General features: G+C 39.6%; 1 protein-coding gene across 3 annotated transcripts in view; it reads left to right on the top strand.

Moving 5' to 3' along the window:
• Positions 1-19,133, top strand: part of UPP2 (uridine phosphorylase 2) — a 42,605-nt gene extending 23,472 nt beyond the window's left edge. Inside the window, exons 6-8 of one of the 3 annotated variants that reach the window (XM_005202454.5) lie at positions 466-612; positions 12,230-12,381; positions 13,710-19,133. In XM_005202454.5, the coding sequence (XP_005202511.2) occupies positions 466-612; positions 12,230-12,381 (299 nt within the window). In that variant the 3' untranslated portion in view covers positions 13,710-19,133. Of the gene's footprint in view, positions 1-465; positions 613-12,229; positions 13,496-13,709 lie in introns of those variants that run through there. The other 2 variants (XM_010801995.4, NM_001076043.2) reach the window with 2 other exon arrangements.
• The last annotated feature ends 3,256 nt before the right edge of the window (positions 19,134-22,389 follow it).

Below are 22,389 nucleotides of genomic sequence, written 5' to 3'. Positions count from 1 at the left end.
TACCGTGGTCATGATGGTCAGATGGAACTGCAATATCCAAACCACCCTCCCAGTCCTCGAATAGCTTAGGATCATCACTGGGGCTTGGAGCATTATATTCTTCTGCAGCAACTGTTTCTGGGCCATCTGTCAGTCACAGGAGCAACTTGAGATTTTCCTCAAAGGGCAGATCTTCCAGCAACCCTCAGATCCTGCTATCCCTGGGCACAGTGCTGGCTGCTGAGGCCACTCAGTGGTTACTTGCCCCAGAGGTGGGGAGCTCAGTGCCATGGAGACCCCACTCTATGTGAGATGCTTGAGCTAGGCACAATCTTGCCTCATGTCCTCTGGTAGGATGATTCAGATGGCTAGATTTATCTTATCTGAGTTAGCCACAGAGCACTTGGTCTGACAGCAAGCCTCTTAGTGATGCCACAGCGACTGTAGAGGACATCAAGTCGCTAAACATTCTCCATTCTCTTTCAGGCCAGGGTCGACTCGATGGAGCACTGTGCTCTTTTTCCAGAGAAAAGGGTTTAGATTACTTGAAGAGAGCATATAATGCCGGCATCAGAAATATCGAAATGGAATCTACAGTGTTTGCAGCCATGTGTAGACTTTGTGGTCTAAAAGGTAAGACATTCATGAACGCCTAGGGTCAAATTATCTTCTTTCATGAAGTTATTTTCACACTTCAGGAGAAGAAAAAGGAATTCAGCTATATATTACTTTGGGTTGAAAGCATGATTATGTCTTAGTATCTTGTGAGTGGGCAGGACATTATTACTATTTTGCAAATGAGGCAACGAAACCTTAAGGGTCAGAAGTGAGTTGCCCACCATCACTAGATAGTGGGTTATGTTGCCAAGACTTGACAGCTGGTTCAGTTTTCTTCATCCTAATAGTGACTGCTGTTTTCTACTACAATTGAATTTACTGAGACATAACACAAATAACATATCCCTAAAACAGTCCATCAAAGGACAAAACATCAGTGGAGCAGTGTGTTTTTAGAGTTAATTTACATGCATTTTTGCTTTTCCCACCCTTTTATTTTGAAAAGAAATCAAGAATACAGAAAAATTAAAAGAATAGTATAATACTTAGGTACCCTTTACTAAAATTCAAGTTTTTAGTATTTTCATGTTTGTGCATATATATCTAAATATATATGTACGTGTGTGTATGTATATATGTGTGTATGCATATATATATATATATATACACACATCTATTTGGTTTTTTCTTCTGAATCATTATAAATAAATTACAAATATCATGCCACTTAACTTTTGTACCTCAGCATCATTTCCTAAGAATAAGGATGTTCTCCTAATGTCCATAATATAATTATCAAACAAGAAAAGCTAAGAAAAATAAAAATCATTTCATAACATCATTTAACATCCATTCCATATTTAAATTTTATGACTGTCCTAAGAATATCTTTGAAGAGTACTTTAATCCAGTATTGAATTAACTTTATATGTTGTATTGCTTGGTTATTGTGTCTCTATATTTTTACAACTAGAATAGTCTCTCTACTTTTCTTTTTTCCCTGGGATTGTGATTTTTTTGAAAAGTCCAGGCTGCTATCCTGTAGCACACCCATGATCATTTCAAGGTTTTGCTTGTGCATTTATACTGAATATTTCCTGTAAAGCAGAAGCAAAATCTAGGGGCTTGATTAGAGTCAGCTATGTGGCAAGAAGATTTCATAGTAATGTAAGCTATGTACATTAGTTTTTCTTGTTCCATATCAGAGAAAGGTAAGGTGAAGATATTCCACTATCAGTAATTTTGCATCACTTGGTTCAGGTGGTAACATCCATCTCTCTCCATTGAAAAATTAATGCTTTCTCTTTGTAAGTAACAAGTAACCTTGGGGATGATAATTTGGCATTTTGATTTTCTAATTCCATCATTCCTCCTACATATATTAGCTGGTATTTTTTAAAAAGAGGCTTTCTTTCTCACACTCCTCTCTCTCTCTCTCTCTTTTTGGTGACAGGGAGTTATTGTTTTGCTGATTTTGGTCAAAGCAGTTTGTATATATGGCTTCTGTCATTATTCTTTCTGATACTCAAATTATCCCAAAATTGGCTAGGAAGAGTCTCTTCTAGCATCCTTTTTTGACATAATCCTCTTAGCGCTTAGGCATCACTTGCATCAGGTTTGGAATCATCCATTTCTCCAAGAAGCTCTGCTTCTTTGGGTGGAGAATGGCATTATGAAGCCAAATATGGATGTGGCATGCATTTTTATTTTGGGTGAAATTATTCCGATAGAACCACTAACCTTTGACCAATACTGAGAAAACCTATTGTAGTAAAACATAATTTTCACAAGAATTAATCAATATAACTATTCTTTTTGATTTTAAATTATTTTCATACTCATCTTCTAGATTAAAAAAATCAAGCTTAACTGATCGAAAAGGTAAAGCTGAAAAGTTAGTTAAATATTATATATTAACTTGGCTATGAAAGCCTCAGATCTAAAGCTAAATATCATCATCTAAAATAATATTTTTGAGTGGCAAGCAGTCCCCAAATATGAATAATGATGTTCAAGAAAACATTGGAGCAACTTTTTTTTAAATGCCTAGTTTTGTTTTTCACATGGCAATTATCTTTTTTCATAAGAGTCCATAAAAAATGTCATCTATTCAAATGTGTTTTAGAGCATGCCTACTGAGTGCATGGCACAATACAAGAAGCCTGGTTTTTTAATCAGATTTTTGGCTGATAAGATTTGTCTCAATCATTGTCTTCCTAAAGAGAGAAGAACTTTCTCCTATGCATCAGCTAGTTTCCTGAGGACCCAGGCAGTGTGGACACAGCAGATGATGACACAGACTCTCTGCCCTTGAGGAGTTCTAGAGAGGAGAGAAATAACAACAAAGAGTTATCTATAACAATATAGTAGTGTGTTAGATGCTGAGGAGCATGATGGTGAAAAAATAAGGCAGGGAAAGGGCACAGGGACAACCAAGGTAGGGAGGAAAACCATAAATTAAAATAGGGAAGGGTGCACGGAGAAGGTGCCATTTAGGAAAATGCCACATGGGTGTCTGGGCAAAGCAGTCTGGGAAATGCAAATCTAAGACTGCCAAGCAGGAGCATTCAGAGTGTGCTGGACACACAGGGAGACCAGTGTGTCTGGAGGGCAGTGACAGCAGTGGAGAGGGTAGGGGATGGAGTGAGTGAGGACTGTGTGGTCCCCGTGAGAACTGTGACTTTCACTCTGAGCAACATGAGAAGCCATTGGAGGCCTTTGAATGGAAAAGTGATGGGATCTGGCTTGCCTTTGAACAGCAGCACACTGGCTGCTGATCTGGGAAGAGCCTACTGGGGTCCATGGCAGAAGCAGGGAGAAAGGAGGGCTGATCCCATAGTCTAGGGAGATATGAACAACACATGTATACCTGTGGTGGATTCATTTTGATATTTGGCAAAACTAATACAATTATGTAAAGTTTAAAAATAAAATAAAATTAAGAAAAAAAAAAAAGAAAGTGGGAAGCAATCATGTTAGAAGCAAACGCAACAAGATTTGTTGACAATGTGATGTGAATTTGGAGAGAAACACAAGAGTGAAGATCAACTCCCGGGCTTTGGGCCTGAACAGCTGGAAGGATGGCGTTATCACAGTTGAGACAGAGAAAATTCGGTGGGGCTTTGGGGGTACTGTGAAAGTGAAAGTTGCTCAGTCATGTCCGAGTCTTTGTGACCCCCTGACTATACAGTCCATGGAATTCTCCAGGCCAGAATACTGGAATGGGTAGCCTTTCCCTTCTCCAGGGGATCTTCCCAACCCAGGGATCAAACCCAGGTTTCCCACATTGCAGGCAGATTCTTTACCAGCTGAGCCACAAGGGAAGCCCAGGAATACTGGAGTGAGTAGCCTATCCCTTCTCCAGTGGATCTTCCTGACCCAGGAATTGAACCAGGGTCTCCTGCATTGCAGGCAGATTCTTTACCAACTGAGCTATCGGGGAAGTCCTGGGCGTACTGTAGTAGATGTCAAATAGAGGTTAAATAAGCAGGTGGGTTTATCAATCTTGAGTTTAGGTGTGAAGTTTGGACTGGAGAAGTAAAGAAAGAAAGAAAGTTGTAAGTTGACAACATGTAGGTAGCATTTAAAGTCGTGCAATGAATGAGATGACAAAGCAAATCAATGTAGAAACAGATGAAAAAGTTAGGGCAGGTGAGGGAGGTCTAGCAGAAACTAAGGAGGAGGGGTCAGTGCAATTGGCAGAACACTTGGAGAGTCTAGTGTCCCAGAACCAAAGAATAAATCTTCAAAGAAGCAAAGAATTATAGCCCGATAATGATTTCACAAGTAGAATTTTAATTCTAGTATTTGTTCTTATTGTCACCTAATTTTAATACACAAAGCTACAAACAAAATGTATGTGGCAACATTTCTAAGCACATCTTAGAAAGAAGTTGTAGGTCACAAGAAGAGATTAATTGTAGAAACCATTACTCTCATCACAGAGTGAATGCACACACAAATCCTTGTAACATATGAGTGAAGGATGCAATTGCATCCTTGTCCTCTTTAGAAGGCCATCATTAATACCCGCCTTCAGGGAGGCAATAACACCCGCTTTTCTTCCACAAGTTAGTGAAGGTGGGAGGCCTAGCTGGGAGCAACTCGCCCTTCCCTGAGCAGCAGCCCAACCAGCACATGACCTGCAGGAACACCTGGATTCAGATGATATCTGCTCCAGGAAATGTTTCCTCACATCTCTTTATTATGGAACTAGCAAGTGGTCACCTGAGTCATGACTCCCTCTAATATGCAAATGGAGGAAATTTTGATAACCAGTGTAGTCAAACACAACACGCCAGGTCACAAACTGCTGCCCTGATGTAAGTTTGGCGATCACCATCAGTTCTTTCTTAAGAGTCAGTCAGAGAGAGTTCTAGGCTTGTGAACACTGGACCCAAGTTCTTTCTTTGAAATGTTGCCAAAACTTCAGAGAAGTTACTCTGTTATGAGAGAGTTTTTGCCCTTGCCACAGGTCCTTGTGACCTTGCTCTGTCTGCCACCTGCAGGTCCCCTCCTAGGCTCTTTCCTCTCTAGCTTGCTCTAGTTCCTGCCCTCTGCTGTGTTTTCCCTTTTCTGTTGCTATTGAAGCTGTTGGTAGCTGACTTCAGCCTGCCAATAGTTGTCTTCCAGGCCAATGATGCAGCCTTTTCCTTGAGCAGATCCCTTCTGGGCTGCCAACATTCACACTAAAGGTTATATCTGTAAGTATGTAATTCTGTAGTTCTTGGGAGAATTTCTGTCCAAATTTCTTCTTGGTGACAGGGACTCTTTATCTCCCTCAGACACCACTGTTTCCAAAGATGAATTCTTGGTACAGGAAGATCAACCCCTGGAAGGCCAACCACCAAGGACACAGACCAAAGCCCCATGCATATGATTCTGCCACGTTCCCATCTTTCATCCCCACTTCATTATATTCTACTCCGAATGCAGTGAAGCTTGGGAAAGCTCTGTATGAGTTGGAAGAGCTTCATTTGGGGAAGGGTTGTGAGAGCCTTCACAAATGGCTGCTTTAACATACTTATCAGGGAGGTTATATACCAATGGTAAGCAACACTGGAAAATATGTTTCATCTGGCACCAAAAGCTCAAGACTCCCAGGCCTATTCCCCCTCCCCCTCCATCTTGCTCCCACTGTCAGCAAAGACCCATTCCCCATGTGTCTCCAAATGGCCTTCTCTAATGGCATCACCGACTTAATGGACATGAGTCTGGGTGAACTCCTGGAGTTGGTGATGGACAGAGGGGCCTGGTGTGCTGCGATTCATGGGGTCGCAAAGAGTCGGACACGACTGAGTGACTGAACTGAACTGAACTGAATGGCCTTTTATGTCCCTTTAGTAGTACTAGATGACTGGCTTCATACTAAGGCAATGATGCCTAATGGTTTCAGCTTATAAATAATATTTTATTTAAACAAGAGTCTTCTAGAGGATCATTGTTCTCAGAGGAGTCACTCATTAAGTATGGACTAGTGCAAAAACAGATCTTTCTGCATTCACCAGGACAAGGAGGTCCTGGGACCCCATGGACTAGCACTTCTTATCTTTACGATTCATGTAAGGTCTCACTTACATTAAGGGACATAATTCTCACATCATCAGGGACATTTTGCGTGACTGCCTAAACTACTCACTCCCATTCATTCTACTTACCCACTCATTCACTTTTTCTACCTCATTTCTCTGTATTGTATTTACGACTATACCAAACTACATTTCTTATTTCTTTATATATTAACTTACATATAATTTTGCATGTATTAATACATGAAGATATATATTTAGCATCTCTCTCCATTACAACATAAGTACAAGAACAGGAATGCTGTTTGTAATTTTCTTGCTATATCTTTAGCACTTAGAATAATATCTGTATATGGTCCTTCAATAAATATTTGCTAAATGAATAAAAAGAATGACTACTCAACTTCTATAGACCATAGAAGATAGCTATAACAAACTCAACTGGTTTCTTGTTATTCAGCTACATTTATGGCTTGGGATTATCTAAAGGACTCTGGAATGCCTCATACTCGTCCCAGTAGGAAGTGGCAAAATGTTATAAAGTTAAGCATCCTTTTGCTATAAGGTTCATATAATACTTCTATATCTCCTAATATCTGATAGATGGACAAACTACTTGAAACGGAGCCATGGACACCTCTACGTCACTGTTGTTATCTTGATCTCATTATGCTGAAAAAGAATAGTGGGAGTCCACTGTTGCTTTAACAAAGATTTATGTGAGGGAAATAGTGGTCTTCACCAAATTATTCTACCTCGAAAGGCTGAACCTTCAGAACCATGTAAACCCACTGTACAATGCTATATACATATATTCATCTATGGTTCTATAATATGCACGCATCTTTCCATCTCTTAAAACAAAATCTACTTTAATTAAAACCCCTAACATTCTGGTTAAAGATGATATTCCTTTTGCACTGGGAACTTGTGATAAGTATGTTCAGTTTTTATCTATCTTTAAAAGACAGTGCTGGCTGCCTTTTGACACATGCTTGCTTGCATGACAATATATGAAACCTAGTATTTATCCAAGATCAGGTTCACTTAAATCTTCTTTGTCTTTTAGTTTTGGGCAGTACTCACAGTGGTTTATCTTTAGGGTAAAGGAAGAATTCACTGTTATTTCTTTTGACATATACTGGGAACTTTGGGGATAAATTCAGTCTTCATAATATTACTTTACTAGAGTTTGATGAAAGCGAGCAGAATCCTGACTTTAATTCCATATTATATTCATCTGCTGATCCAAGAAATGAAGGCTACTGGGCTCTGGGAATTGCAGGATTATCATTGATAGAGTAAACAAGATATTACAACAAGGATTAAAGATTATATTCAGTCTGGAGCTGGAGTATTTCTTAACTCAAAAATGGGAAAACTGGGGTTTTAAATTATTATTATACAAAAGCAAAAGGTGACCCATTGCAGTTCTTCACCCTCACAGTATTTGCTGAGAGATACTGTAGCTCAGAGAGGCTAACAACTTTCCCAAGTTCTCACACTAAATAAGAAGTAGCTGAACTGGAACTGGAATTGACCTCTCTCTGACTTGAGGCCCCTTTGCACCATGCCCTGCTGTGTCTTCCCGGCAGCCTCCGATGGATACACAAGGTTCAGAGCCTCTATTCACAGGAAACAAAAAAATAAGTGCAGATTTTTCTATTTTATATGTTGTGAGCAGATAGTTGTGCTACTTCAGAAAGCAAAGCCCCTGAAGGCTAATCATATATCAAGATAGCGTTGAAATCAAGTAAAGCATCACATAGATACTTATTCAGTTGTAAGTATAGACATTATTTTACTGAGAAAATAAGTCAGTGTATTTGAGAAATCAGACATAAATATAAGTAATTCATGTATTATGCTTATAAAGGTAAAATTTTTTTAAATTGTTTCTTCTTATTTTGCTGGTTTTTACATATTTTTAATGAAAGTCAGTGTCTAGAATTTTGTTTGATTCATTTTAATTCTACTCTCCTGCCTCTATCCTACTTCTGCCTGCCTTGTACCAACACACTCACCCATTAGAGAATGATTTGGATCCATGGATTCAACTTTTTGTGTGATAGCATTACCTGTGACCTGCCTCTCTCCATCTATGACCCCAGTGAGGAATTCTCCCTGCTGGAGCCCCCAACCCCAGCACAGCAGCTTCCATCCTCTGCCCCTCCTGACACAGCTCTGCATGGAGGTCCAGCATCCAACAGAAGCACAAGTTCCCAAGGTTGAACCTGGATCTCCAGGAGATGACAGCATGGTCCTCACACCAAGATAATGTGAGACACAGATGCTGAGGGTGTGGGCTTGGGTGAGACCTTTGAGGTCCAACCTGCTCCTTTCTCAGAGAACAAGACTCAGAGAGTAAAAAGTGACCTGTCAAAGGAAGCACAGCTAGATCAAAACGATGATGGACTAGCCCTGATATTTCCTGCCTCTTTGCTCCCACTTTCTACACTACTCCATAAGGTATAAAAGAGTAACATATTTATCTATTGACAGATTACCTATACTTTCCCCATATTTTAAAAAGGCACGAGCAGCAGCTTTCAATAAAAGATGAATGTATAAATAATTTAAGCAAAAGTAAAGAGAATAAGAGGCATGTAGTTAAGGGAGTGAGTGAGATGTTCTCAATAGCAAAGAGCTACCTAAAAGGCCAATACTAAATATAAATAGTCTGAGTTTCCTAGAAGCCAAGTTGAAAATGTAGACTCTTTGAGTAATACAGCACTAATTATCTTGTAAAAGAAAGCATTTGAAGTTTGTCATAAAACTTTATTCAAATATGTTAAACATAAGTGATCAGCTGTATTACATTGATGGTGTCTTTAGTAACACTTTCGTAAAAGATATGGGACAATTTTTGATAGAGTTAATACTAAATCTTAGTTCTAATCCAGAGTTTCTTTGGGAATCTAAAGTGCTAGGGTGCAGGTATGAACATTTGTTTTCATTTGATTTAATTAGGGATAAAGTTTAAAGTCTTTAAGGCAATAGTTGTCAAATATCAATGTGCAAATAATTTAACTGATAATTTTTTTTTTTTATAAAATAAAGCTTAACTGTCCTTTTTCACTCCTCACTCCTAATTCTGTAAGTCTGCTGTTGCTGCTGCTAAGTCGCTTCAGTCGTGTCTGACTTTGTGCTACCCTAAATTAAAAGACGCTTACTCCTTGGAAGGAAAGTTATGTCCAACCTAGATAGCATATTGAAAAGCAGAGACATTACTTTACCAACAAAGGTCCATCTAGTCAAGGCTATGGTTTTTCCTGTGGTCATGTATGGATGTGAGAGTTGGACTGTGAAGAAGGCTGAGCGCTGAAGAATTGATGCTTTTGAACTGTGGTGTTGGAGAAGACTCTTGAGAGTCCCTTGGACTGCAAGGAGATCCAACCAGTCCATTGTGAAGGAGATCAGCCCTAGGATTTCTTTGGAAGGACTGATGCTAAAGCTGAAACTCCAGTACTTTGGCCACCTCATGCGAAGAGTTGACTCATTGGAAAAGACTCTGATGCTGGGAGAGATTGGGGGCAGGAGGAGAAGGGGACAACAGAGGATGAGATGGCTGGATGGCATCACTGACTCGATGGACATGAGTCTGAGTGAACTCCGGGAGTTGGTGATGGACAGGGAGGCCTGGCATGCTGAGATTCATGGGGTCGCAAAGAGTCAGACATGACTGAGCGACTGAACTGAACTGAACTGAACTGATAGATGGCAGCCCACCAGGCTCCCCTGTCCCTGGGATTCTCCCGGCAAGAATACTGGAGTGGGTTGCCATTTCCTTCTCCAATGCATGCATGCATGCTAAGTTGCTTCTGTCATGTCTAACTCTATGCTACCCCTTGGACAGCAGCCTACCAGGCTCCTCTGTCTACAGGATTCTCCAGGCAAGAATTCCGGAGTGGGTTGCCATTTCCTTCTCCAATATACAAATACTAGATTGGCCAAAATGTTTGTTCAGGTTTTCCCGTAATATATGGGAAAATCCGAATGAACATTTTGACCAACCCAATATTTTATGTGTATATGCACATGTATATTTTTTTGAAGAGAGGTTCCAGTTACAGCTTTTATCAGGGGGAAAAAATTAACGATCAAAGAGTTGAGAATCACTGGGAGTTCCTGGTGCAGCTCTGAGTGGATTGAGCTCCATGTTGACACTGGTGTGTTCCCATCCCATTGCAGCCTGAGGTCACTTAGCTGACAACCTCCTTGGTGACAGCTAGGTAACTAAATGTCCCTCCACAGGAGCCATCCTCCTTGCCCAATATGAGGATTATGGTAGCAAAACTGTCAGGCTTAATTCTGAAAAATTGTTTTGGGTAAGTTGGTCCCTTTTAATTGCTGGTAGAAATTGTAATTTTAGATGACAAGATTATTACAAGCTGCTTGTTAATCGGTCTGCCAGCATCAAGAAAACCCCACTGAGATCACAGTGACCTGTTCTTGTCCCTCTTTGGCACTACCCATGAAATCACCAGAGAAGACATTTAGTAAAGTCAGCTCTTGCTCCTTGATAAGCACGAGTTTCCTTTTATCCCTCTGCCAAGTGAAGGATTAGAGAAGGACTTTCATCTTTTCCCTGTTACCGCCAGCCCATGTCAGCCTTCACAGACTAGCTGATCATTAACTTGAAAAGCTGAGGAAGTTTCTAGCCCTTCAGTTTGCTTGTTTACCTGTTGAGCCAAGTTGCTTTACAACCGGATGATTTTTGAATAAATAGGGTCCTCGGTGATGAAATATTTGACTCGGCTCCAGTTGGATATTTTCATTGCTTTTCACAGGTCACTGAGCAGGAGAGTCAATTTGACTGGTAGGTCAGGACAGGTCTGCCTTATGGTTTGCCATGTGCCTGCTCAGTAGAGGAGGGATGGGAGGAAAAGGAGTCTTCTCAGCAGTTTACGAAGCGGGGAGTTGATTGGCTATTTACTAGCTGTGTCTTCCCGGGCCTTTTGACCTCCCTAATTTCTCATTTCATCATTTGTCAGAAGAGGCTAAGAATAATAGCTAGCTTATGGCACAGCAATGAGGTCTAAAAATGGTATCGTAAATACCCAGCATATAGCAAGAGCTAAACCAAACAAAAAAGATAGCGCCTATTATAGTTACAGTCCATTTTTCCTTCTCAAATCCAGAAGTTTGAGATAGCAGAGAAGTCAATAAATAAATATCACATTCATACCCAACTTTATCTTCATGACCTCAAAGCCTGTGAAGGTAGCTACATCTAATCCCAGATCCACTGAAATCCTTCTTTAAATGATGCAGATGAACATAGAGATTATGATACTGCTATCAATTCAAAGTGATTCTCACTGATTTCAGTGTATGATATTCCTTGAAATCAAAGATTTCATGTGAAACGGGCAATAAAAAATTTGTAGGGTACCCAGTGCTTCTCTCCAGTTCTTGATGGAACAAACCAAGATGTTGCCTTTATGGTGACTTATCAAAAATGAAACTTCCATTTTTTAGAAAAGAAAGATGCTTGTTCTTTCCCCTTAGTTTTGCAACTGTCCCAAGATTTTGTCATCATTCTTTAGAAACTAAATGCTAATAAGTGTGCTACTTCATGGAGCTGATTCTTATGTTGAAGCATATTGTTTCACTTTTTTTCTCAAATTTCAAAAGGGTCAGGACTTGCCTTTAAGGCTATTTCCCGAGGATAGTGTTCATATCTCTTCTCTGGTTACTTCCCTTCCCAGCAGGCACACTCAAACACTGGATCAAGGAGTAAAATGTCATCTCAGGAAAAATGGCTAGCTCTCTAGTTATCCTCAAGAAAGAAAAGTTTGCTCTAAGAACTGGAAATGGGACAGAAAGCTGGAGGTTTGTGTATCTTGAATGGCAAAGATCCTTTCTCGTTCTTGTCTTGAATATAAAGCTTTTCTGAGCCTTAATCTAACCAGTTGTAGGGGAAAGGAGAAGGGAGAGTACTGACAACTATTTCAATTAATTTATTTAGATGGAGTGTTTGATGGGAGTCCACAGAAACATGAATCATAATATAGGAGTCTAGAGGGTTCAGTGGGTTGCCTTCACACAACAGGGAAAGCGACATAAAGCCCACGTGCAAGGGACATGGGGACTGTCCGGTCAATGTTTCTATAAGAAAGATAAACCCATTTGCTCAGTAATGGTCTCATTTACGTTTCCAGCTGCCGTGGTCTGTGTGACACTTCTCAACAGACTTGAATGTGACCAGATCAACTCTCCCCACGATGTTCTTGTGGAGTACCAGAAACGGCCTCAGCTCCTAATCTCCAAATTCATTAAACAGCGGCTTGGATTATGTGACCAGACATCATAGGTGGGCAGCTCAATCCTTCTCTGCAAATTCACAGTTCCAGTCATAATGTTGAAGTCATATATTATTTGTGGCATTTTTATATAGTTCTCATCCACATGGTAAAATCATAATTGAATGATTTTATAAAACCCTTTCTCTTAAAAATGAATTTGTTGAAAAGAATTTAATAACTTACATTAAATTAAGTTCAGATTTCGTTTTAAAATGAGTTAGCTAAGTCAGTCTAATAATTAAAATTGTAAAACTGTATTGTGACATGTGGAGTTTCATATGCAGCATTAATTAAGTTCACATCAAAATAGATCAACCACTTGTAGATTCAGTTATCCGTCACTCTGCTTCTGAAACCAATCCAGAAATTCATGTTAGGATGTTGTCAGGCACTTCTAGGTGTTGGACAAGTGACAGAAATTGATCATGCACATTCAAAATATTTACAGAAAAAAAGCCTCAGTGTAATGTAGGTCTCTATGAAAAAGCTACTCATAGGGAAATAGGACCATAGTTCTTTTTTTTTTTCCCTGCAGGATTTTAGTGTACCACAGAATAGGATTAGAGGCTGAGGTTTGCCCATGTTTGTGATTCTACCACAAGCTGTAACAACTCTAGATCACACATTGATTTTCAGATGAAAACCTTTGGAAATGCAAAGAAAGATCTTCATTTTTCTTCCAAAATCACACACGATTAAACTATTTTCTAACAAATTTTTCTTTTAAGGAAGTGCATTTCAAATGGGCTGTATTTTTAAAATTTCATTTCATTATTAACCTCATAGGCTGAGGAATAATACCAACTGAATTTAGACTTGAGTTCAAGATGTTAAAGTCATCCTTTTGTGTGACTTTGAAGTGGTCTTGCCTGCACCCTGCCCCGCCTATTCAGTTTGACCCTCTGGCAGGCATGGTGTCACTTGGAGGGTACACCATGCTTTGTATGAGTTGATGCTGCCTGGAGGGGGCAGTTCTTCTAAAGATGATACACTTAGGAGTTGGGAGGCATGGATGGAGGATGCGTGGAGGATGGCTTACAATCTTGAATAGTATGTAATGTTGTATACATATATTTATATTGTTGTGGCTCAAATAAAGTTTAATCCCAACTGTGATAGAGATTTTTTTGCCTACTGTAATCAATGACAATAAACAATCCCCAGAGAGGAACATCAGTCTGGAAACATTTTTGGTAACAGTTATGCTTGGAGTGTTTTTAAAGCCGTCCCAATAATTGACCATCAAATACCATGATTAGAACTAAAAGTAAGGTAGAATGACATTATAGTTATTAGGTGGGGTTTTCACTATGTTTCATTTTTTTTTTTTTTTCAGACAAAGTGGACAGTACTTCAGAGTGTTCTCCATAGCCTTCAATTTGAACTTTTATCTGTCTGTTTCTGGAAAATCTTATTTTCCTTTCTATTGAGAGAAGAGGAGGTTATGGGGGCAGAGAGAGAGAGCATTAAATACTCACAGTTAATCCTCCTCTCAGCTCCTGTGTAGGGTGTGTATATGTGTGCACACATGCCAGAAATCTAGGAAACCTTTTTGATGATTCTGCCTCCTCATCCAATCAATCACCATGCCTATTAATTGATTCTAAGACATTTTTCCAAACTGTGCTTCAATGAAAAGCCTTCCCTGTCCTCAAACCAGATTTCTCCCAGCCTCACCCATAGCTTCCCACAGCACCCTCTACAGCTTCTTTAAAGTATTCATGACAGCTTGCAGTTGTGTTGAGATTTGGGTCTTTAATGTGTTTAGACTATGATTCATGAGGACAAACACTGCTGCTAAGCCACTTCAGTCGTGTCCGACTCTGTGCGACCCCATAGATGGGCAGCCCACCAGGCTCCCCCGTCCCTGGGATTCTCCAGGCAAGAACACTGGAGTGGGTTGCCATTTCCTTCTCCAATGCATGAAAGTGAAAAGTGAAAGTGAAGTCGCTCAGTCATGTCCGACTCTTCGCCACCCCATGTACTGCAGCCTACCAGGCTCCTCCATCCATGGGATTTTCTAGGCAAAAGTACTGGAGTGGGGTGCCATTGCCTTCTCCGTATCTCATTCTATGTGCTTCATTTAAGTGAAGGATGTATTCTCTGCAAACATTTCCCTTATAAACTCTCACTAAAATGCCTCTAGTCTTTGCAAAACCCATCCTCTCCTTATTCAGTCCCTTGTCAGCTCAGCTCTCCCTGGCTTCCTCCCATGACATTCTACTTTGTGAGGTGGAAAGTTCTCTGTATCATCAGTGTGGAGTTGGGGTGATGTCTAGAACTTCTTGTTTTATCCTATAGCACGTGACTTTCCCCTCTGTCAAAATCAAACCCCAAATTCACCCTCTTTAGGAAGGTCTCCAAGTTTAATTCCCCTTGATTCGTCATACCTAGTTCCTTAGAGAGATACCAATGTGTTCTCATTTATATGCTGTTTTGAGAAGACTTGTGCTTTTATGTGAACCTGGGGAATGGATGCCCAGCTTCATTTGGGAGGCTCATGTTTCCTTTCTACCCTTTGACTGCCATGGAGTGTTATCCACTGCAGGCATTCAGCCACTACTCAGCTATGCCTGCCTTAAGTCTAGGAACCACCTCTTCACCTCACCCCTAACCTCACCTGCACACTCATTCAGTCTTGCCCTCCTAGAAGTCAGTTCAAGAAACAGTTAGACTTGCAAAAATTCCTCTGATTATTTCTATTTATGGGTGTTTCCTTGCATTTTTGGTATGTTTTTCCTTTATTCACTCATTTGTTATAAATCTACATCTCTCCTTTTTCCCCAGAAGAATAAGAGACAATTTATAAGGAAAAATTAAAGTACATCAAGATAGTATAAAGTAGACATAAGTGGGGGGAAAAAAAGAAAAAGGGAAGGGAAGGGCCACCACTAACAAAGCCTGAAGCTAACACCACAATGCGTTGCATATAGCCCATGCAGTGGCAGACAGTAGGGCCTGAAATGGCTCTGGGTTGCCCAGCAGTTCCTTCATAAAGAAAAAAAATTTACAGCGCCTCTAAGATAAAATGTGAACTAATCATCAGAAGAACAACTAGTCATGCTTCTAAGAAGTTAGAGTGTAGTGTAGTGGTGAGTGAGGGAGGTGGGGAGGGGGAGAGGTGTGTACGTCAATGCCTTTACTCCAGGTGGCTCTCAACACTGGTGCACGTTGGGGTACCGGAAAAGCCTTCAAAAAACACTATTTGGGGCCCCACCTCAAACCAGCTAAAGGGGAATCTCTCAGAGTGGGATCGGGAAGCCCTATTATAATAATTTCCCCTGATGATATGCAGCCTGGGTCAAAAGACACTGATTTAAAAGAACGAATAGTCTGTGAATCTAGCAGGCACTCCTCCAGCTGAACTTCTAGAAGTCTTTTGATGATGACTTCATTGGAAGAGTTATATACAGATCAAGCTCTTTTACTTGATTCTTACTCCTCAACAGGAACAGGATCCTTTTGTTTTAGTATTTTCAAGTGTACAATATGATGATTTGATAATACATACATTCTGAAATGATTACCACAGTCAAGTTAATTAACATATCCATCATCTCACATAGTTATATACATTAGCGAAGCTATGGAAACAGCATGTGTGTCTGTTGACTGATGAATGGACAAAGAAAATGTGTTATATATATGTGTGTAATATATACATATATATACACAATGGAATATTATTTAGCCATAAAAGAGGGGGAATCCTGCCATTTGTAACAACATGAATGAAACTGGAGGGCATTATACAATAAAATAAACCAGACAGAGAAAGACATATACTGTATGGTATTGCTTATATGTAGAATTCCCCCAAAAAATCAGATTCATAGAAACAGAGAATAGAATGGTGGTTACCAAGAGCTGGAGCAGGAAAAGGGGAGATGTTGGTCTAAGTGGTCAAAGGGTACAAATTTCTAGTCCTAAAATGAATAAGTTTTGAGGATCTGACATGCAGTATGGTGACTCTAGTTTAACATTGTATACTTGAAATTTGCTAAAAGAGTAGTTTTTTAGCATTCTCACCAAAAAAAAGAAACAATGTATTAACCATTTTATATCCCCAGCAATGTGCACAGTGCCTAACACATAATAAAAGTGGATTAATTATACATATTTTATCTCTCTCTCTCTCTCTCTCTCTCTCTATATATATATATATTATTATCGATTGAATTTTTGTGTCCCCCTCACCTAATTCTTATGTTGCAGCTCTCACCCTATATTGTGGCTATGTTTGGAGATGGGGCCTATAAGGAATTAGGTTCAGTGTGGTCACAGGATGGGGCCCTAATCTGATAGAATTATTGTCCTTATCAGAAGGGACACCAGAGAGTTCACTGTCTTTCTCTCTGTGTACATATGGACTGGGAAAGGTCCATGTGAGGATGCAGTGAGAAGATGGCCATCTGCAAGCCGGGAAGAGAGCTCTCAACTGATATGGAGTCAGCTGAAATCTTGATCTGGAACTCCTAGCTTCCAGAACTATGAGAAAATAAACTTCTGTTATATTTATTTAATCACTCAGTCCCTGGTATTTTGTTATGGCACCCACAGCTAAGATATATATCATATATATGAATTACATGTGTATACATATATGTGTATATATGTATATATAACCCCGTAAACAAACAAAAAAAATGATCAATTGATCAGTTAATACAAATACATAGCTGACTGCCTGTCAACTTATTTTGCCTGAATATTATCCCCTGACCAACCTTTCAGAATAACATGTGTATATTATTCAGCGTAATTTTCTGTGTGAGATCATTACCAGCCAGTTCACCTCCTCTGTTCCACGTTTCACTCCAAACACACTGGACAACTGATGCACAATGCAATCTTAGTAAAACTCAGTCTTTGGTCCAAAATATCCTCAGTAACTTTTCCTGTCTTATGTTTACACAGTTATGGAATAGTTACAGAATGTTAGTAAGTGCTCTGTACTATGTAGGTACTTAACAAGGACTAAAAGCTATCACCTTCAGAAATACAACAAAATGAGTTTAAATTTTATATCCTTCTTCTAAAAACATAGCTCTTAACATTTGGATTCATTTAGGAGACCGTTGATAGCAATCTATGGACCAACTCCACAGAAAAAGGCATGTTCACACATGTAACTCTGAGTTTGCACATAATTCGTGGGTTTGCACACCTTCCTCAGGCTGTCATGGCAGGATACCTGCATCCCCTGCCACAGGCCACAGTCCTTCTGGGTGACCCTAGTTACAGTGCTGTCCTTGATGTTCTGGTTATCACTCCCCTCCAGCCACCTCATTCCAGTGCTAACAGCTGTTCTGGCTACACCACCTTTGTCGTTCCCTAAATCCTGCTCACCCTTTTGTAAATAGTTCAGTAAATTCTCTCAGTTTCCTAGTTTAATTGTGCCATCTGGTTCCTGCTGGGGCCCATTAATACAGCCTCCAAGATACATCTGGGGACCCAGAACCATTTGAAAAAATGTAAGAAGCTAAAGTCATTCTATGTGCAGATCTTTCTATTATAATGTGTGTGTTTTTTTTTTTTTTACTGCAAAACAGAAGTTAGTATTTTTCTTCTTAACTGGTAGAGTACTTTAAAAAATATATAACCTTCTATTCAAGACTGTATATTTGTATTTAAAATTCTCCTGGAACGCTTTAGGACTTGTAGCTTGAAAAACAGAATGTTCAACTTACATTTTCTTAGCTGGCTGCTGGGCATCCCGTGTATGATAGAACTGAAAGCTTGAATAAAAGACAGATAAATGGCTTCTACTGCTTGCCTCCAAGCTACATGTTTCGTCATCCTGACATGGAAGGAAATTAAAATTGTCTGACATACTGAGCTTCATAAAGCCACACTGTTCCTCTCCAGGATCCTGTGTGCCTCTAGATGTCTATACCATGAGTAGATTTTTTGGGGGGATTTGATCTACAATCTTCATCTCAGGATTAAAACTTGAACAAACTCAATCCTTAGTTATTAGGGTCTCTCTCTAACCCTTTAAAAAATAAACTATACAACCATTTCATTCATCAGTCCACCTGGACTTTCTCTACCTCTTAATAATCCTAAAATTTTGGCCAGTGGGTCTACCATCCAATGTCTCCTAAGATGAATAACTGAAGATACTTATAATTTGCAAACTGCTTCATTATTTACTTCTTAAGGGTTTTCCTCATTTCTTATTTGCTTTTTTAATCCTTCCAAATAGTTGTTACTCAATATAGAATCAGCTTAACATTTATTTTTCTAAAAACTGAGCAATTTTCACTTGAGAACAAAAGCTCACCATTAAATCACTTTTCCCCCTGAAATTTTAAATGTTATTTAAACATTGTTTTTATAAGTATAGTTTAAAAAATCATCAGGCAAACAACCTAAAAACCAGTATCATCTAGTTTGTATAGGATTAGTAAAAAATTACCCTCCAAAAGGCAGTAGTTTAAGATCATGTCCATTTATTTTCTAAATTTCCAAAGTGTTTTAGAAAATCTGTTACTCTCTACAGTAGCTTAGTCATTAACATTGTGAAGCACTGGGTGCATTCCAGAGTTACAGAAATCATTTGAATAATCTGATTTTGGCCCCTCCTCTGTTAGAAAAGGAAGTACAGATCTTTAAAAATCTGGTTTCTTCTTTTTACTTTCATATGAGTTTACTTTTTCATCTGAGTTTATGGACATTTGCATTTGTATTTTCTCCTAACATTGTAACCAACAAAAACCAATGATGTGGCAAATAAATGTTACCCATGTCCCACTTACTCTGGGTAAATAATCAGCAGTGGACACCAATTCCACTAGCCAGATCTGTCTCCTGCACTGCCTGGTCCTGTCCTCTCCTTTCTTCACCTTGGACTCCAGAGATCCCACCTGTTCTAGAGCTGGTTCCATGATTGATTTAAGGTTGTAATGCCATGGGCTAGCATGCAGGTAATAGAACAAATATAAAGGACCTACTATGCACAAACCACAGTTCTAGACGTTGTGGGAAAGCAAGACACAGTCACCTCCTTTAGACAATGGACAGACATTCTACTAAGTTTGAGGCACTAAAACAAAGGTGTGGATAACTACAATTCAGAGATAATTGGATAGACTTGAAAAGAGAGGTGGAAATAAGAGTGTTCTAAGGAGGTATTGGACTTCCCAGGTGGTGCTAGTGGTGAAGAATCTACCTGCCATTGCAGGTAAACATAAGAGATGCGGGTTCAATCCCTGGGTCAGGAAGATTCCTTGGAGGAGGGCACAGCACCCCACTCCAGTGTTTCTGCCTGGAGAATTCCATGGACAGAGGAGCCTGGCAGGCTGCAGTGCATAGGGTCGCACAAAGTCCAACATGACTGAAGCAACTTAGCATGCACGCAAGGAGTTATCAGGAAAATGATGGTATAGAGGTAGAAAAATTTGAAAGGGTTTCTTGGACAAGGTAGATATTTGAGATGAACTTTATTTAAGGGCCACAATTCTAAAAGGACTCTAAGGAGGGTGTTGTCATCAGAGGGAAAAAAAAATGAAATAAAACAAAGGAGGAAAATACAGGACATATATAAGAATCGTGAAGAATCCTGTTTGGCTAGATCTGGAAAGCTAGCTTGGGGTTCTATTATGTGGGACCCCAGAAGTCGGGGTAAGGAGATTGGATCTTATTCCCAGGCAAAGGGAAGCGACTGAAGCACATAGAGCAGAACCGATCGGTAGTCTGTCAGGATAAGAAGAAGGAGAAGTAAAGTTGAGATAATTAAAAATAACAAAAAACTTCACCAGGTGGAGGTGACCAAGATGTGACTAATTCCCTCCCACAACATTCCAACATTACAGAATGGGAGGAGATGGAGTAAAGATAAGCTCCCCTGTAAAGATGGTCCGCCAGGCTCCTCTGTCCATGGAATGCTCCAGGCAAGAATACTGGAGCAGGTTGCCATTTCCTACTCAGGGGATCTTCCCCATCCAGGGATTAAACCCATGTCTCTTGCATTTCCTGTATTGCAGGCAGATTCTTTACCCATTGAGGCCCCGGGAAGCCCTTAAAGATAAGTTAGGGCTGCCAAAAGACATTATTTTTTTTTGTTAGACTAGGCAGCTCCCCTACTTGTGAAGGTCAGTGCCTTCAAATTTTCACCTAATAAGTTAAATAGCATACATATTTCAGAATAAAAATTCCCTTCTCATGTGAAAATGATGTGTTTCCAAAATCTTTCTCTTGCTAAAAGGCTAAGGAAAGTTCAAACATGACAGAGCCAGAGCAGTAGCTGTGGGAGAGAATGGCATTTAAAGGGCTAATGAGTGAGAGATGTCAGCGGTGATCTCAGTATCCATTTAGATAAAACTTCTTATGGCTTTGTGGCTAATAAAAAATCTTCTTTCCCTCAAAGGATAAATGTAAAGTAAAGACTTGACTCACAGATAGAGAAAGCAAACTAGTGGCTACAGAAGGGCGGGGGTGTGTGCAACCTAAGGGTGGGGCAATGGGAGGTGTAAACTGCTGAGTGTAAGACAGGCTCAAGGATGTACTGTACAACGTGGGGAATATAGCCAGTATTTTGTAATAACTGTAAATGGAAAGAAACTTTTTAAAACTGTATAAAAATTTTTTAAAAGATTTTAAGAGTAAACCAAATAAAAATGAACAAATAAAATTAGAAAATAAAAGGAGGTTCATCAGTCTGCATCTCTATTTCGGCCCTGTAAACAGGTGAATGTAGGAATGCAGACACAGACACAGAGAACAGACGAGAACACAGTGGGGAAGGAGAGGGTGGGAAGAACTGAGAGAGCAGCACTGACAGATATACACCACCATGTATAAAATTGATAGCTAGCAGGAAGCCAGTGCTCTGTAATGACCTAGAGTGCTGGGATGGGGGTGATGGTGGGGGGAGGCTCTACAGGGAGGGAATACGTGTATACATATAGCTTATTCGTGCTGTTGTACAGCAGAAACTAGCACAGCATTGTAAAGCGATTCTCCTCAAATTAAAAAAAATAAATAAATAAAGGCTCAGTGAAATCCTGTCACATGCTGCAACGTGAATGAACCTTGAGGACATGATGCTAAGTGAAATAAGGAGACATGAAGGGACAAGCATTGTACCTAGAACAGTCAGACAGTTATGAGAGACTGAGGGAAAGCCTGTACTGGGTACAGAGTTTCAGTTTGGGGTGGTAAAAACAAGTTGTGGAGATGGATACAATAGTTGTGTTGTATTGTATTGACAGCTGTATTGTATTGACAGTTGCTCAACAATGTGGATGTACCTAATGCCTCTGATTTCTATGCTCAAAAAAGGTTAAAATGGTAAATGTTATAGTAGGTACATTTTACTATAATAAAAAAGTAAAAACTTGTTGAGGTCTGCATTGTGGTTTTGATAACAACAAATTCTAACTTACTAATTTTTGGAAAGAAAGTTCATACTATATTGTCTGCTGGTTGACAACCTATCAATATATATGGGCTTCTCTGTTCTACAGGAGGAGTCATGTGGCTCTGAGAAGCTTGCTTGCTGAGTGCGAAATCAGGGATGGGACTAGGTATGGTGATGGTTACCAGTAGACAGACTATTTTGTTTAACGTTCTCATCTTCAATATAGGAATATATCTGCTAAGGAGGCCTGAATCTTCGAATCAGCCAGTTAGGGCATTCTTCCTCAAAACAGTGTAATCAACCAAGGTTATTTTTCAAAGCACAGTTTATCAGAGTCAGGAATGGAGTAGGAGAATACTAACACATCAATAACTGTCAGAAAGAATGATGAAATCTAAAATACTCAGAGGAGAGATGAGAAGAGTAACATCAGGAAATATTACTACCAGATGAAAGCCAGTGATTTTAAAACTGCCTGCATCAACCCAATATGCATTCCCTTTGGTTCAAATGCTTTGGTGTCTCGATGGTAGAAGACCACTTAATAAGGTTATTTATCTTTTCAGGTTGTCATAACACATATGAGAGTCTCTAGGATTGAAATATGCTACTGGGGAAGGAAAGAAACGGATATGAAATGGGGAAGAGAATC

Source organism: Bos taurus, chromosome 2, assembly GCF_002263795.3.
Source record: "Bos taurus isolate L1 Dominette 01449 registration number 42190680 breed Hereford chromosome 2, ARS-UCD2.0, whole genome shotgun sequence".
NCBI lineage: Eukaryota > Metazoa > Chordata > Mammalia > Artiodactyla > Bovidae > Bos > Bos taurus.
The sequence above is the reverse complement of the archived record's forward strand: the minus strand, read 5'-3'. Positions and strand labels throughout refer to the sequence as shown.